The following is a 16,894-nucleotide window of genomic DNA, read 5'->3' as shown; positions in this document are numbered from 1 at the left end:
ATGGTAGCGGCAATGGACATAGTGCCATTTTGCGCGCCTGCATCTCAGACCGCTGCAATTATGCATGCTAAGGCAGTGGAATGGGGATTACTCAGATTTGTCCCCTCTACTAAATCTGGATCAAGAGACCAGAGATTCTCTTCTCTGGTGGCTTTCTCAGGTCCATCTGTCCAAGGGTATGACCTTTCGCAGGCCAGATTGGACTATTGTAACAACAGATGCCAGCCTTCTAGGTTGGGGCGCAGTCTGGAACTCCCTGAAGGCTCAGGGATCGTGGACTCAGGAGGAGAAACTCCTCCCAATAAATATTCTGGAGTTAAGAGCAATATTTAATGCTCTTCTAGCTTGGCCTCAGTTAGCAACACTGAGGTTCATCAGATTTCAGTCGGACAACATCACGACTGTGGCTTACATCAACCATCAAGGGGGAACCAGGAGTTCCCTAGCGATGTTAGAAGTCTCAAAGATAATTCGCTGGGCAGAGTCTCACTCTTGCCACCTGTCAGCGATCCACATCCCAGGCGTGGAGAACTGGGAGGCGGACTTTCTAAGTCGTCAGACTTTTCATCCGGGGGAGTGGGAACTCCATCCGGAGGTGTTTGCTCAACTGGTCCATCATTGGGGAAAACCAGAACTGGATCTCATGGCGTCTCGCCAGAACGCCAAGCTTCCTTGTTACGGATCCAGGTCCAGGGACCCGGGAGCAACGCTGATAGATGCTCTAGCAGCTCCTTGGTTCTTCAACCTGGCCTATGTGTTTCCACCGTTTCCTCTGCTCCCTCGACTGATTGCCAAAATCAAACAGGAGAGAGCATCGGTGATTCTGATAGCGTCTGCGTGGCCACGCAGGACCTGGTATGCAGACCTAGTGGACATGTCATCTCTTCCACCATGGACTCTGCCTCTGAGGCAGGACCTTCTAATACAAGGTCCTTTCAATCATCCAAATCTAATTTCTCTGAGACTGACTGCATGGAGATTGAACGCTTGATTCTATCAAGGCGTGGCTTCTCCGAGTCAGTCATTGATACCTTAATACAGGCTTGGAAGCCTGTCACCAGGAAAATCTACCATAAGATATGGCGTAAATATTTATATTGGTGCGATTCCAAGAGTTACTCATGGAGTAAGGTTAGGATTCCTAGGATATTGTCCTTTCTCCAAGAGGGTTTGGACAAAGGCTAGTTCTTTAAAAGGACAGATCTCTGCTCTGTCTATTCTTTTGCACAAGCGTCTGGCAGAAGTTCCAGACGTCCAGGCATTTTGTCAGGCTTTGGTTAGGATTAAGCCTGTGTTTAAAACTGTTGCTCCCCCGTGGAGCTTAAACTTGGTTCTTAAAGTTCTTCAGGGAGTTCCGTTTGAACCCCTTCATTCCATTGATATTAAACTTTTATCTTGGAAAGTTCTGTTTTTGATGGCTATTTCCTCGGCTCGAAGAGTCTCTGAGTTATCTGCCTTACATTGTGATTCTCCTTATCTGATTTTTCATTCAGACAAGGTAGTTCTGCGTACCAAACCTGGGTTTTTACCTAAGGTGGTTTCTAACAGGAATATCAATCAAGAGATTGTTGTTCCATCATTGTGTCCTAATCCTTCTTCAAAGAAGGAACGTCTTTTGCATAATCTGGACGTAGTCCGTGCCTTGAAGTTTTACTTACAGGCTACTAAAGATTTTCGTCAAACATCTGCACTGTTTGTCGTTTACTCTGGACAGAGGAGAGGTCAAAAAGCTTCAGCAACCTCTCTCTCCTTTTGGCTTCGGAGCATAATACGCTTAGCCTATGAGACTGCTGGACAGCAGCCCCCTTAAAGGATTACAGCTCATTCTACTAGAGCTGTGGCTTCCACCTGGGCCTTTAAAAATGAGGCCTCTATTGATCAGATTTGCAAGGCTGCGACTTGGTCTTCGCTTCACACCTTTTCAAAATTTTACAAATTTGACACTTTTGCTTCTTCGGAGGCTGTTTTTGGGAGAAAGGTTCTACAGGCAGTGGTTCCTTCCGTTTAAGTTCCTGCCTTGTCCCTCCCATCATCCGTGTACTTTAGCTTTGGTATTGGTATCCCACAAGTAATGGATGATCCGTGGACTGGATACACTTAACAAGAGAAAACATAATTTATGCTTACCTGATAAATTTATTTCTCTTATAGTGTATCCAGTCCACGGCCCGCCCTGTCCTTTTAAGGCAGGTCTAAATTTTAATTAAACTACAGTCACCACTGCACCCTATGGTTTCTCCTTTCTCGTCTTGTTTCGGTCGAATGACAGGATATGGCAGTGAGGGGAGGAGCTATATAGCAGCTCTGCTGTGGGTGATCCTCTTGCAACTTCCTGTTGGGAAGGAGAATATCCCACAAGTAATGGATGATCCGTGGACTGGATACACTACAAGAGAAATAAATTTATCAGGTAAGCATAAATTATGTTTTTCATAAATAGCAGACATATATGGATTTTGTGTTGCTTTTTGGTAATTAGAAGGCCGCTAAATGCCACTGCGCACCACACGTGTATTATGCCCAGCAATGAAGGGGTTAATTAGGGAGCATGTAGGGAGCTTGTAGGGTTAATTTTAGCTTTATTGTAGTGTAGTAGACAACCGTAAGTATTGATCTAGGCCCATTTTGGTATATTTCATGCCACCATTTCACCGCCAAATGCGATTAAATAAAAAAAAAAGTAAAATTTTTCACAATTTTAGGTTTCTCACTGAAATTATTTACAAACAGCTTGTGCAATTATGGCACAAATGGTTGTAAATGCTTCTCTGGGATTCCCTTTGTTGAGAAATAGCAGACATACATGGCTTTGGCGTTGCTTTTTGGTAATTAGAAGGCCGCTAAATGCCGCTGCGCATCACACGTGTATTATGGCTAGCAGTGAAGGGGTTAATTAGGTAGCATGTAGGGAGCTTGCAGGGTTAATTTTAGCTTTAGTGTAGAGATCAGCCTCCCACCTGACACATTTTACCCCCTGATCCCTCCCAAACAGCTCTCTTCCCTCCCCCACCCCACAATTGTCCCCGCCATCTTAAGTACTGGCAGAAAGTCTGCCAGTACTAAAAAAAAAAAGCTATCCTTCATAAAATTTAAAAAAGGCATATTTACATATGCTGCTCTGGAGGATCCCCCCTTAGCCCCCAACCTCCCTGATACCCCCCAAACAGCTCTTTACCCATCCCCCTCTAACTTATTAGTAGCCATCTTTGGTACTGGCAGCTGTCTGCCAGTACCCAGTTTATAGTAAAACATTTGTTTTTATTCTTTTTTAAAATATTTTTCTGTAGTGTAGCTTGCCCCCCCCAAAAGACCAACCCCCCACCCCCTCCCAGATCTCTTAGATCGACATACTTTAGATATATTTGGCCCTCACTGCCATCATTTTTCTGTAGTGTAGCGGTTCCCACCCGCTCTCTACCCGCCCACGATCCCGCCCCCTTCCACATCATACGGCCCATCGATGGCCGCCCACCCGCCTCCCAGACTGGCTCCCACCCACCAACGAAACCGGCCATCGATGTCCGGTGCAGAGAGGGCCACAGAGTGGCTCTCTCTGCATCGGATGGCCAAGGGGGGTTATTGCAGGATGCCTCGATGTTGAGGCATCACTGCAATAACCGGAAAGCAGCTGGAAGCGAGCAGGATCGCTTCCAGCTGCTTTCCAGACCGAGGACGTACGCCATACGTCCTCAGGCGTTAAGTGTATTTTTTTTGAGGACGTATGATATTAAGCAGTTATCTTGGAAAGTTTTTTGTTTTTGGTTGCTATTTCTTTTGCTCGTAGAGTTTCTGAGCTTTCAGCATTACAATGTGATTCACCTTATCTTTTCTTCCATTCTGATAAGGTGGTTTTACGTACCAAACCTGGTTTCCTTCCTAAGGTTGTTATAATAAGAATATTAATCAGGAAATTGTTGTTCCTTCATTATGTCCTAATCCTTCTAAGAAGGAGCGTAAATTGCATAACCTGGACATGGTCCGTGCCTTGACGTTTTACTTGCAGGCAACTAAGGATTTCCGTCAATCATCTTCATTATTCATTGTTTATTCTGGAAAGCGTAGGGGTCAGAAAGCTATGGCTACCTCTCTTTCTTTTTGACTGAAGAGTATCATCCATCTAGCGTATGAGACTGCTGGACAGCAGCCTTCTGAAAGAATTACGGCTCATTCTACTAGGGCTGTGGCTTCCTCATGGGCATTTAAAAACGATGCTTCTGTTGAACAGATTTGCAAGGCTGCGACTTGGTCGTTTCTTCACACTTTTTCCAAATTCTACAAATTTGATACTTTTGCTTCTTCTGAGGCTGGTTTTGGAAGAAAGGTTCTTCAAGCAGTGATGCCTTCCTTTTAGGTTCCTGTCTTGTTCCCTCCCTTTCATTTGTGTCCTGTAGCTTTGGTATTGTATCCCACAAGTAAGGATGAAATCCGTGGACTTGTCATATCTTGTAGAAGAAAAGTTAATTTATGCTTACCTGATAAATTAATTTCTTCTACGATATGACGAGTCCACGGCCCACCCTGTTATTTTAAGACAGATTTAGGTTATATTTATTTTTTTGTAAACTTCAGTCACCTCTGCACCTTTAGCTTTTCCTTTCTCTTCCTAACTTCGATCAAATGACTGGGGGTGGAGAAGAGGGAGGAGCTATATATACAGCTCTGCTGTGGTGCTCTTTGCCACTTCCTGTTAGCAGGAGGATAAATCCCACAAGTAAGGATGAAATCCGCGGACTCGTCATAGCTTAGAAGAAATTAATTTATCAGGTAAGCATAAATTTACTTTTCATGCCTTTCCTACCTATGTGCTGTTTCATAAGTTAAATAATAAAAATCCCCATGCTACTTGCAGTATTTATGAAGAAAATTATTATTTAGTAGTTGGAGGCCTGAAAGTTTGGAGTAAAAATGTTTTTTTCTTTTTCTGTTGCCAGATACATGAGTGATGCATGACTGAGTGGTTATAATCTTGTGGTTATCGTTTCTAACGTGACACGTCTTTTTTTTTTGGCAGGTGGAATTCTCTTATCCTCCCTTGATCCCCGGAGATTCGCATGATAGTCACAGTTTACCAGAGGAATGGAAGTACCTGCCTTTCCTTGCTCTGCCAGATGGGGCGCACAACTTCCAAGAAGGTATGGTTATATCTACAGATGTGTTCTACATTAAATTGACCATTTTTAAACATTAACCTTTTCAGCGTATCATTATTCCCCCTTAGACTTCAATGGAGTGTGAAAAGAGGAAGAAGAAAAAACACCCTTACTCGCACACAAACCTAATCACATTTTCTCAAGTGCGCTAAACTAACATGAAATATTAATATTTCACACTCCAGTTTTCTTTACATAAAAGAATATGAGAGAGAAATACTTAGAACACATTCCCTTATGTGAAGAACATTGGAATATGAAATATGTGCATCAAGTACACAGTTAAACACTTTATTAAATATTAAAATTGCATATATATATGCTTTTACATGTTTTCAGCTACTTGACTTCATAGGGCTCCATATGTGTACACACACACATATATATATATATATATATATATATATATATATATATATATATATATATATATATATATATATGTATGCATCTCTGTTAAAGCCCTTTGTAGTTCTTTTTTTTTTTTTTACCCGAGACCTTATATCATTGATTGTAATAGCGTGTTAAATGCAGTTGCTCTCAAACACATTTACTTTCAACCTGTAATACGCATGCAAAGAGTTGCTATTAACCATTATACTCTTGCGCTCAACAGTTAGCGCGCAACTCGTAATCTAGCCCAAAATATATGAAAAATAATTGTTTTTTCTTTTAACATGTACTGCCAATTTTTCCTTCAAATAAGTTTTGACAGACACAGACCCTTTTTTACCTTCTAGTAATTAACACATTGTCACAAATTACTGTAAAGCACCATACCCAGCCAAGAGAATATTTATAAAATGTATTTGCTTTAGAAACAAGTGGCATAATCAGTATATATTCATAGTATATGATTTGTGTTGATCTGCAATTAAGTTTGTACGTTTATCCCCTGAGGTGGATATGAAAAACATTGCCAATGATACTGTACTCATCATCTAGATTAGAAGCACAGCTGCTTCCATTCTCTCTGCCTGCTAAAATTACTTCCCAGCATGCCAAATGCTCTGTGTATCTTAACTCTGCAGCATGAAAATGCTGTTTTCTTCTAAAGATGTGGTGAGTCCACGGGTTCATCTTAATTATTGTTGGGAATACCACTCCTCGTCAGCAGGAGGCAGCAAAGAGCACCACAGTAAAAACTGTTAAGTATCACTTCCCTACCCATAAACCCCAGTCATTCTCTTTGCCTCTATGTGCGTGGAGGAGGTGGGGTTTTTTTTTGTGTGTGTAATTAAAATTATATTTTCTAAGAAGATTGAGTCTTCAATCAAGCTACAGGGTATAACCCAGCCCACGTTAGTCTTTGCAGTCGAGCTGTGGTGGTTTTAAAGCAGTGAAGAACTTGAAAGGTGGTGCTTGCTCAGTTTCTCTACCTAAGCCGCCCTGATTTTAGATATCTAAGTTTGTTACTTGGCTATCGATGTTATCCTATTCGTTGTGAGGAGAATGTGTCCTCTCATATTAGGAGCTGTCAAAATGTCAGGAAAACCGCACTTATCTGCTCTGCTGCCTTTCTATGGGGAGAGTGGCACTTTAGAATACCTGTTTTATTTAATGTAAGGGATGGATAATGCACTCATGGGATGGGTGTTATTATTAGACATGCTCGCAGGCACAGGTTATAGAGACATGTGAGAATGAAGAGTCTCAAGGCAAATTTTTTTTTTTTTTAGCTGCACTGTTTATTATTAGTTAAACGGTTTGTTTTTTGCTTCAGTTTGCGGGCGGGTTTTAACCACGCCCACCTCCTCCTTGTTCAGATCACAAGTGTTTTTGTGCCTTGTGACATCATTGGGCCTGCGCATTTCGGCTCTGTGTGAATTTCTTGCTGCGTAGTGAGAAGCGCTTTAGGAGCGCAAGTGATACTTTGCAAGATTGATCTTCTTCAAGTGTTGGTAAGAGCACCTTGGTATACTGAGGTGCGGAGGGAGGTTTTTTCTGATGTCATTTTATTAAGTGTTTATTAAAGTCTTTTATTTTTAATTGTTTAATTCTTGTTGCATATTAAACGCTAGAGAGTTTAAATAGAGGATAATACCAGTTATGTCTGATATTAATTCAACTCATTTCAATCCCTGTTTATTGTGTTTAGATGTACAAATTGCAGCATCCATGCAGTTCTGTTCTTCCTGTGTTAAACAGACATTGCAGGGTAAAGATAAGTTTTTTTTAACGTTGAGCCTTATGTCTCTCAGGAGGATGTTGTCCAGGTAATGCCAGGACCTTCACCTATTTCATCCCAAGCCTCTATGGCAGCTAACACTGTGCCCTGTGGTTCCTCTTTAACTCCCAGCGGAGCATTTTTAAAGGCAGAGATTACTGCACAGGTATCCTCAGTGATATCTGCAGCCTTAGCCAAGTTTCCCAGATTTTCACTGAAGTGCAAGAGGAAATCTAAGGTTTCAGAGACTAGGGTATCTGTTTTGAACGCTGACCCTCGGGTTCCTTTAAGATCAGAGGATGAGGAGAATTCTCGCTCAGAGGGTGAAATTTCAGATTCATACAGTATAATGCCCTTCTCTGATAGTGAAGGTTCCTCCTTCAGGTTTAAGCTAGAATACCTCCGGGTGTTACTAAAGGAGGTTTTAGCTACTTTGGATGATTCTGATTCTCAGGCAGTAGTAACGCCTTAGAAGTTCAATAAACTTAATAGTTTCTTTGATGTTCCTTCCTCTTCTGAGGTTTTTCCGGTCCCAGATAGGGCTAAGGAAATCATACCGCAAGAGTGGGAGAAACCAGGAGTGGTTTTTAATCCATCTCCAGTGTTTAAGAAAATGTTTCCAGTAGATTCTTCCATTTCAGAGGTTTTGATCTTCGGTACACAAGGTAGAGGGTGCCATTTACACTCTAGCCAAGAGGACGACTATACCTATTGAGGATAGTTGCACCTTCAAGGATCCTATGGATAAAAAGATGGAGGCTTATCTTAAGAAGATCTATGCACATCTTGGTCTTCAATGGCAACCAGTGGTCTGTATTGCTACGGTGACTAGTGCTGCCTCATACTGGTTTGAGGGATTAACAGATTCTCTACAGGAGGAAATGCCTCTTGACAAGATTCAGGACAGAATCAGAGCTCTCAGATTCGCCAATTCCTATATTGCTGATGCGCTCCTTAGATTGGGAGCTAAGGCTTCTGGTTTTGCTGTTTTGACCAGACAGGCTTTATGGTTGAAATCTTGGTCAGCTGATGTTTCATCTAAGGCTAAACTGATGGCTCTTCCTTACAAGGAGAAGACCTTATTTGGGCCAGGTTTGGCGGAAATAATTTCTGATGTTGCAGGCGGAAAAGGGTCTTTTCTGGCCCAGGATAAGAGGAGCAAACCGAAGGGATGTCAAAGTAATTTTCTTTCTTTTCGCAACTTTAGAGTAAAGTCCTCCTCATCTTTGTCTAAGCAGGATAATAACAAGCCAGCCTGTTACCGACTCTGTCTGCATGAAGGGGTTGCCCCCCGATCCAGGCTTGGATCTAGTGGGGGGCAGACTCTCTGTTCGCTTAAGTCTGGTTAAGGGACGTTCCAGACCCATGGGCGGTGGGAATTGTGTCTCAGGGCTACAGGTTAGAATTCAAGGGTTGTCCCCCAAGGGGCAGGTTTCACCTTTCCAGGATATTTGCAGACCAGATAAAGAGAGAGCCGTTCTTGAGGTGCATCGAAGACCTCTTGGCCCTTGGGGTGATTGTTCCGGTTCCAAAGTTGGAACATGGTCTGGGTTTTTATTCAAACCTGTTCGTGGTTCCCAAAAAAGAGGAAACCTTCCGCCTGATTCCAGACTTAAATGTCTAAATGAATTCCTCAATGGAAACCATTTGGACAATTCTTCCTTTGATCCAAGAGGGTCAGTATATGACGACCATAGATTTGAAGGATGCTTACTTACATGTTCCCATCCACAGGGATCATCACAAATTTTTGAGATTTGCATTTCTGGATCATCACTTTCAGTTTGTGGCCTAGCCACAGCTCCCAGAATATTCTCAAAGTTTCTAGGGGCCCTTCTAGTGGTGGTCCGGTCAAGGGGGCTTGCAGTGGCCCCCTATATGGAAGACATTCTAATTCAGGCTCCCTTGTTTCCAAAGTCAGCATCTCACATGGAGATGTTACTCTCCTTCCTCCGGTCTCACGGGTGGAAGGTAAATGTGGAAAAGAGTTCTCTGGTTCCAGCAACAAGAGTTGTGTTCTTAGGGACGATTGTAAACTCTGTTTTTATGAAGATATTCCTGATGAAGACGAGAACTGTCAAGCTCTTATCGGCTTGTCGAGTCCTTCAGGAGACACTTCGTCCTTCAGTTGCTCAGTGTATGGAAGTAATTGGACTGATGGTGGCAGCCATGGACATCGTGCCATTTGCTTGTTTTCATCTGAGAGCTTTACAGTTATGCTTGCTTAATCAGTGGAACGGAGATTATCTGGATCTTTCTCCAAAGATAGTGTTGGATCAGAAGACAAAGGATTCTCTTCCTTGGTGGCTTTCTCTCGGGAGCAACTGTCCCAGGGTACTTGCTTTCGGAGACCATCTTGGGTGATAGTGACTACAGACGCCAGCCTGGTGGTCTGGGGGCAGTCTGGAAATCCCTCAAAGCTCAGGGTCTTTGGACTCAGGAGGAGTCCAAACTACCGATCACCATTCTGGAGTTGATAGCAATTTACAATGCGCTTTTAGCTTGGCCTCAGTTGGCCTTGAACCAGTTAATCAGATTCCAATCAGACAACATAACATCAGTAGTGTACATCAACCATCAGGGTGGAACACAAAGTTCCCTAGTGATGAGGGAGGTGTCTCGGATCGTTCAGTGGGCGGAAGACCACTGTTGTTGTCTGTCAGCCATCCACATCCCGGGAGTAGACAACTGGGAAGCAGATTTTCCATCCGGGGGAATGGGAACTCCATCCGGAAGTGTTCTCCAAACTCAACTGGTACCCAGATGGGGGATGCCAGAGTCGGATCTCATGGAGTCCTGCCAAAATGCAAAGCTTCCAAGGTATGGTTCCAGGTCAAGCGATCCTCAGGCCTTTCTAATAGATGCTCTGGTAGTTCTGTGGGACTTCCAGTTGGCTTATCTGTTTCCTCAGTTTGCCCTCCTGTCTCGGGTGATTGCCCGCATAAGACAGGAACAAGCATCAGTGATTCTAATCGCCCCAGCTTGGCCTCAGAGAATATGGTATGCAGATCTAGTGGAGATATCAACTCTACCTCCATGGAAGCTTTCCATGAGGAATGACCTTCTTCTTCAGGGGCCTTTTCTTCATCCAAATCTCATTTCTCTGAAGCTGACTGCTTGGAGATTGAACGCTTGATTCTATCTAAGCGGGGTTTTTCAGAGTCAGTGATTGAGACACTGATCAAGGCTCGTAAGCCGGGCACTAGAAGGATTTACCATAAGATATGGAGGAAATATCTTTTTTGTTGTGAAGCTAAGGGATATTCTTGGAGTAAGGTTAGGATCCCAAGAATATTACCCTTTTTAGGAGGGTCTGGATAAAGGCTTGTCTGTTGGTACTCTGAAGGGTCAAATTTTCGGCCTTATCAGTCCTTTTACACAAATTTTTGGCAGATGTGCCGGACGTTCAGTCTTTTTGTCAGGCCTTAGGCAGAATTAGGCCGGTGTTTAAGGTGATTGCTCCTCCTTGGAGCCTTAATCTTGTTCTTAAGGTTTTACAAAGGCGTCCGTTTGAGCCGATGCATTCCCTTGACATAAAACTTTTGTCTTGGAAGGTTTTGTTCTTGTTGGCTATTTCTTCTGCTCGGAGAGTATCTGAACTCTCCGCTTTACAGTCTGATTCTCCTTATCTCATTTTTCATGCTGATAAGGTTGTTCTTCGTACTAAGTTGGAATTCCTTCCCAAGGTTGTATCTATTAAGAATATAAATTAAGAAATTGTTGTTCCTTCCCTGTGTCCAAAGCAGCCTTCAGACAGGGAGCACTTGCTGCATAATCTGGATGTGGTTCATGCTCTTAAGTTTTACTTGGAAGCGACTAAAGACTTTTGAAATTCTTCAGCTTTATTCGTTTGTTTTTCTAGGAAGTATAGAGGTCAGAGAGCGTCTGCCTATACTCTAGCTCTTTGGTTAAGGAGTGTGATACACAGGGCTTATGAATCCTCTGGGAAACAGCCTCCAGAGAGGATTAAGGCTCATTCCACCAGAGCCATAGCCTCTTCTTGAGCTTTCAAAAATGAAGCCTCTATGGAGCAGATTTGCAAAGCTGACACTTGGTCGTCTTTGCTTACTTTTTAAAAATTTTACAGATTTGATACTTTTGCTTCGGCTGAGGCAGCTTTTGGGAGAAAGGTTCTTCAAGCGGTGGTGCCTTTTGTTTAGGCATGCTTTTTTTTTTTTTTATTCATCTGAGTACTCTAGCTTGGGTATTGGTTCCCAACAGTAATTAAGATGAACCCGTGGACTCGCCACATCTTTAGAAGAAAACAAAATCTATGCTTGCCTGATAAATTTATTTCTTCAAGATGTGGCGAGTCCACGGACCCACCCTTTGTTTTTTGGGTAATTGTTTTAGGTTTTTGACTAAACCTCAGTCACCTCCGCACCTTGTTACTTTCCTTTCTCCATTTACTTTCGGTCGAATCATTGGGGTTTATGGGTAGGGAAGTGATACTTAACAGTTTTTGCTGTGGTGCTCTTTGCCTCCTCCTGCTGGCGAGGAGTGGTATTCCCAACAGTAATTAAGATGAACCTGTGGACTCACCACATCTCGAAGAAAAAAATTTATCAGGTAAGCATAAATGTTGTTTTTTTACCCTTTAATAAATGCACATAATAGTACTATATGAGTAAGGTGTATTGCATTTCCATAAAAGCTTTTGGGATTTTATTTTACCTTAGTTTTTTATTTTGTTAATTTTCTCTTCTCCTTTTTTCCTTTCAATAGATACAGTGTTTTTTCATCTACCACCGAGAAGTGGCGAAAAAAAGACGGTGTATGGTATTTCTTGTTACAGACAGATTGAGGCTAAGGTACAGTTTCCTTGCCAATATTTTGTTATGAATACTGAGATACGTCTTGCCCAGAACCCCTTGCGTTTAATGTACTATCAGTCATGTTTACCAAGTTATTTTGGGGAGTGGTCTTTACTGCTTTTGTACTGCTTGGTAAAGGTGGTCATGATTTTTGTATTTGGGAACGTCATGTTATTCCTTTTGAGAAGAAAAAAAAATTAATAGGTATATATATTTAAAAAAAATATTTAAAGGGTCAGTAAACACAAGATATTGAAAACGATAAATTTATAGTTTTATTATTTAAAATATTTTTTATATGGTGCAGACTGTCAATGACTAGTGACGATATGCATTAAAATATTTTTCTGGTCGCATATTTGTAACACCACCCTCTATGACATTTTTTTGTCACGCCCCCTGAACAGGTTACCAAGCTCACTCTTGAAAATTATTAGAAAGGCTTCAGAACGGATGCCAAATGCTGCCATATTCACAGCTGAGGGAAAGAGCAAAGAAAGTATGCATGCGCAGACAAGCAATTAATAAGTAGTGAGCAGGTTTGCAGACGCAGCATTCCAATATTTACTTCAGTGACTACTGAGGGAAAAAGCAAAAAAGTGCATATGCGTAGACTTAGGGAAAACTGCTGAGCATAATGGAACGTGCTCAATATAGATATCAATGGCGCGATCGGTACCCCACTGATAGGCACAAAAGGCATAAGGTAAAAATCATAAAATAGTAGGGAGAAGTGGTGGGTGGACTGCATTATTAGAAAAAAAAATCACGAGGGTCAATTATATGTTTAATTCAAAACATTATGAAATAAGACAAATGTTAATTTAATATTACTAAAGCTGGTGTTTATTGTTAAAGCATAAAAATTAGTTTTCTGTCCCTTTAAAATAGAATTTATAAGTTTTGGCATTACAGTGACACTAAATATATTGTAATAAGTCATTTCTGTTTTTTTGCTATAGAATAACACGCCAGCCAAGTATAAACCATTTTAAAAACCTATTGTTTTTCAATAAACAAGCTCCATCTACCCGGAAAAGGTTAGCCACAGTCATTATGTTAGCAAACACTGCATAGTTTTGCAATTAGTTTATTTATCTGTGTAATAGCGCAACACATAAATTCAGATCTGTGTGTTGCACCATTACACAAATAAGTAGCTGAATGCTGCCGGCTGTGCATGTGATACTAGTTATTTATGCTATTATTCTTTTTCTGTAAATAAATAGGTTTTGTAGAAATTTGAAGAGCACAGTATTCCCTTCTTTTTTCAGATACAGAAAGATGTTTTTTGTTCTGTCTGATTACATATCCTTATGTAATCCCTCTATGCTGAGGGCAATAAGGACAAATATGTAGCAGGGTAAGGCTTGAGAAGTCTGCAGTGTGCATTCAAATTGCAAGACTTAGACATTTTTCAGAGTTAAATTACATGAAAAGGGACAAAATAAATTATAAAAAATATCTTGAAATGTTGTTTTACTACACCTGATTAAACATTTATAGTATGATTACAAATGATCTGATACATCTGCAACAAAAAGGTTTTAATACATTTTATTTTTACTATTGTACAGCTTTTTAATCTAAACAGTCATACCCTCAACATAGGTTCTGATTCACAAATCCACAGATTTTAGAAAACCAAAATTTATTCTGAAATACAAACTTTTAAAAAATAAAAATAAAATTATCAAAAAATAAATTTTTTCCCCCCGCCAGCAGTAAGTCACAATCTTCTCTGCTTGTGGTTTTTTTTTTTTTTTTTTTTTTTGTGTTCTAAAATGCAAATAATAATAGTCTGTTGTTTTAAATATACATACACACTGCTGGAAAGGTATCTTGCCCTTTCAAACAGTGTATGTATTGCACAAACAATTTTCTTAAAAAAAATAAACACTATTTGTAGAAAGGGGGGTCTCCAAGTTCTTGTAACAGGTGAAGAAAAAAGCTTAGAGACCCCTATAATATATATTATTTTGTAGTCCGTGGACACACCCCTTAAAAAGCTTCCTGAATGTTGCTAATATTACACCCCTTGCTGTGAGCAGTTAGGAACAAATTTTTTTTTTTTGATCCAGCACATATCAACCAATCAACATAAAGTATGTAGGGTCAGGGCTCTGTATTCCACAGAATGTACGCTAGCCTCTCTGGGGGAAACACTACCATTTTTAGAGACAATTTACCTAGTAAAAGTGCATTGTCAAGTTTTTTTCTTACTATGCATTATTAAATATTTTATTGGGAATTTAATTTTGAGGATACTGTCCCTTTTATGTTTCTCAAAGTAACATTTAGCTGCTCAATACAACTGCTGCAGCATGGTTATTACTCACCATGCTATTGATTTTCATCATATACCTGCAGCTTTCTTTAGTCTTTCTCTTATTGAAACCCATTAAAGAAGTCAGTTGGTAAAGCTCTGCATGTTTATACTGGGTGCCACTGTCTTGGTACACACAGATTGTTGATCCTGTGACAGAAGCAGTGTGCTTTCACAGCTTAGGGAGATTGCCAGCTTTTTAATGTTTGCAGTTATTGACACAGTTTAAAAGTTACACAAGTATACAAAACCCTGCAGGAGTTATATAGAGAAATGCAGCCAGAGTCCCCGCTCTGTATTGTGCACATTAAACTGAAGTGCATGATACGGCTTGTCAAGAAGACAACAATGTCACTGATTTTTGAATGTGCACCACTACTGTCATAAGGTGCAAGAATACTTAAGTTCCAAGATGGCGGTGCCCAGTGTAAAGATGCAAAGCTTTACTGACCCGCACATTTGAAGGGTTAAAATAAGAGAATGCTTTCAAGAGAGCTGCAGGGACATGAGAAAAAGAAAAGCTTTGTTGTTAGTAACTATGCCACTGTAGTTGTACCCAGTTCTATGCCCCTTTAAGATAGGTCATCTTCATAAGTGTTATGTATAAAATGTGTATTAAAGGGACATAAACTAAGTGCATATGGCTGGAGCAATAAACGGCAGCCATTTTATAACATTTCTACATTTGCAAAAGCACTAGCTGGCAACAGTGTATGCTGCCACACAGTGCTCCTGACGTGTGCACGCTACCTAAGTATCCTCTTCAATAAAAAATACAATGCTTTAAAAGCAAATTTCACAATAGAAGCAAATTTAAACCATAAGCTCACAAAAAAATTAGTTTTAAAGTGGGAGGTTGGAACGCGGAAACTGTGTATTTTTTTGCGACCAATAAAGGAGAGGTATAAATCGACTCCTGCACTGATTAACACTTTGTGAAACATGTAGTCAGGAAGCTGAAGTCTGCAGGATCTTCTCCAGTCTCTCTGGCGATGGAAAATGAAAGAAAATTGTAAAAATTGTTTGTTTTTTATTGCACATAAGTGAACATTTTATGTTGAATTAATTTTATCAGTTTCACTTTTTAATACTGGGTAAATAGTGGGATGCCTCTTCCACATTGTACTGTATATAATCTTGTTACAATGTTTATTTTTTTTCTGTTCATTTGTCTGTTAATTAGTTGCTGCAAAAGCAGTTTGACTTATTCATCATAACCTATTCATTGATTTTATATTCAATTATCCATTGCACAGACTTTGAAAGTGCGTCAAGCAGATGTCACTCGAGAAACCGTACAGAAAAGTGTCTGTGTGTTGAGTCAGCTGGTAAGATACTGCTTTTTCATTTTTTTTGCTTAAAGCATTAATATATAAGGATGTCATGTGACACAGTACAGGGCCACTAACCCTGCTTTGCACCATTACTGCATTTCTGTGTTCCATATACTGGCCCCTTATTCCTCTGCAGTAATTTTTGTTTTGATGTCCAATATGCCCAACATATGCAAAGTAAATTAACATTCATTCTGATTACTAATGATAATTTTAACAATAAAGTTATTCTATATAGACAGGTTTCTTTCCTAATTTATGCTCATTTTCTTTATAATTGTCCTTATATAACTGAGAGCTGATGTAGGCTAGGTTTTGTAATATCCTTTATGGCAGAGAGACCAAAGCAGTAAAGGTCTGACTTGTTTTATGCCCCCTAGTGGCTATTAATAAGTGCCACAAGGGTGCATGAAACACGTCAGACTGTGACTGCTTTGGACTCCTTGCCATGTTTGTATGACTTTTTAAATAAAGCTTTTGCTGTTTTATTATATTCATACGCCGGTGTAGTACCTGCTTTTTTCGGGTGTGTTGTACAGAGCAGTTCGATCCACTGCAGGCTACAGCACTTCGGGTGACCGTGAGGAAGAGTGTTTTGTTTACAACTTCCGGCACTTAGTACTGGAGAACACAGAGCGCAGCAGAGTGTTTTTTCTGCTTTGGATTATCCTTGTGTGAAAATATCTAAGTAGGTGAGCTATTATTTAACTCACCTGTACTCACACAGTGGTGTCTTTAAAGGGAAATAATTCAGTACAGCCCCAGCATACTATTGCAAGGTTAAAAAAAATTCTGCCTAACTGCTGATTTGTAAGTATGCACTAATTTGATTGGTAAGCAAGCTAGTTCATGTGGTGGCGAGCTTAGGTAGTGGTTACTGCTGAACATACACTATGGATACTATTGACTGTTGTGTCCCTTTTAAAATCTCCATGTCTTAAGAGGGTTTTCTAAACAAAGAGTTTTTTTAATAAGTTTAGATACTCACAATAATATTTTACTTTTACAGCCCATTCGCCTTTTTTTTAATTTATAAAGAAAAAACAGGAACCAAAAAATGAAAAAACAAACAAAGCAAAACACATGTAAAAACGTAGTGCTGT

At 40.4% G+C, this 16,894-nt stretch overlaps 1 protein-coding gene across 2 annotated transcripts in view; it reads left to right on the top strand.

Annotated features, from left to right (window-relative positions):
- Positions 1–16,894, top strand: part of AVL9 (AVL9 cell migration associated) — a 150,743-nt gene that overhangs the window by 89,014 nt on the left and 44,835 nt on the right. For both annotated transcript variants that reach the window (XM_053714440.1, XM_053714439.1), the window contains exons 2-4: positions 5,012–5,132; positions 12,043–12,128; positions 15,714–15,785. In XM_053714440.1, the coding sequence (XP_053570415.1) occupies positions 5,012–5,132; positions 12,043–12,128; positions 15,714–15,785 (279 nt within the window). The remainder of the gene's footprint in view (positions 1–5,011; positions 5,133–12,042; positions 12,129–15,713; positions 15,786–16,894) is intronic.

This window comes from Bombina bombina, chromosome 5, assembly GCF_027579735.1.
Source record: "Bombina bombina isolate aBomBom1 chromosome 5, aBomBom1.pri, whole genome shotgun sequence".
NCBI classification, from domain to species: Eukaryota; Metazoa; Chordata; class Amphibia; order Anura; family Bombinatoridae; genus Bombina; species Bombina bombina.
Note: the sequence above shows the minus strand (reverse complement) of the source record. Positions and strands in the feature narration are given on the sequence as shown.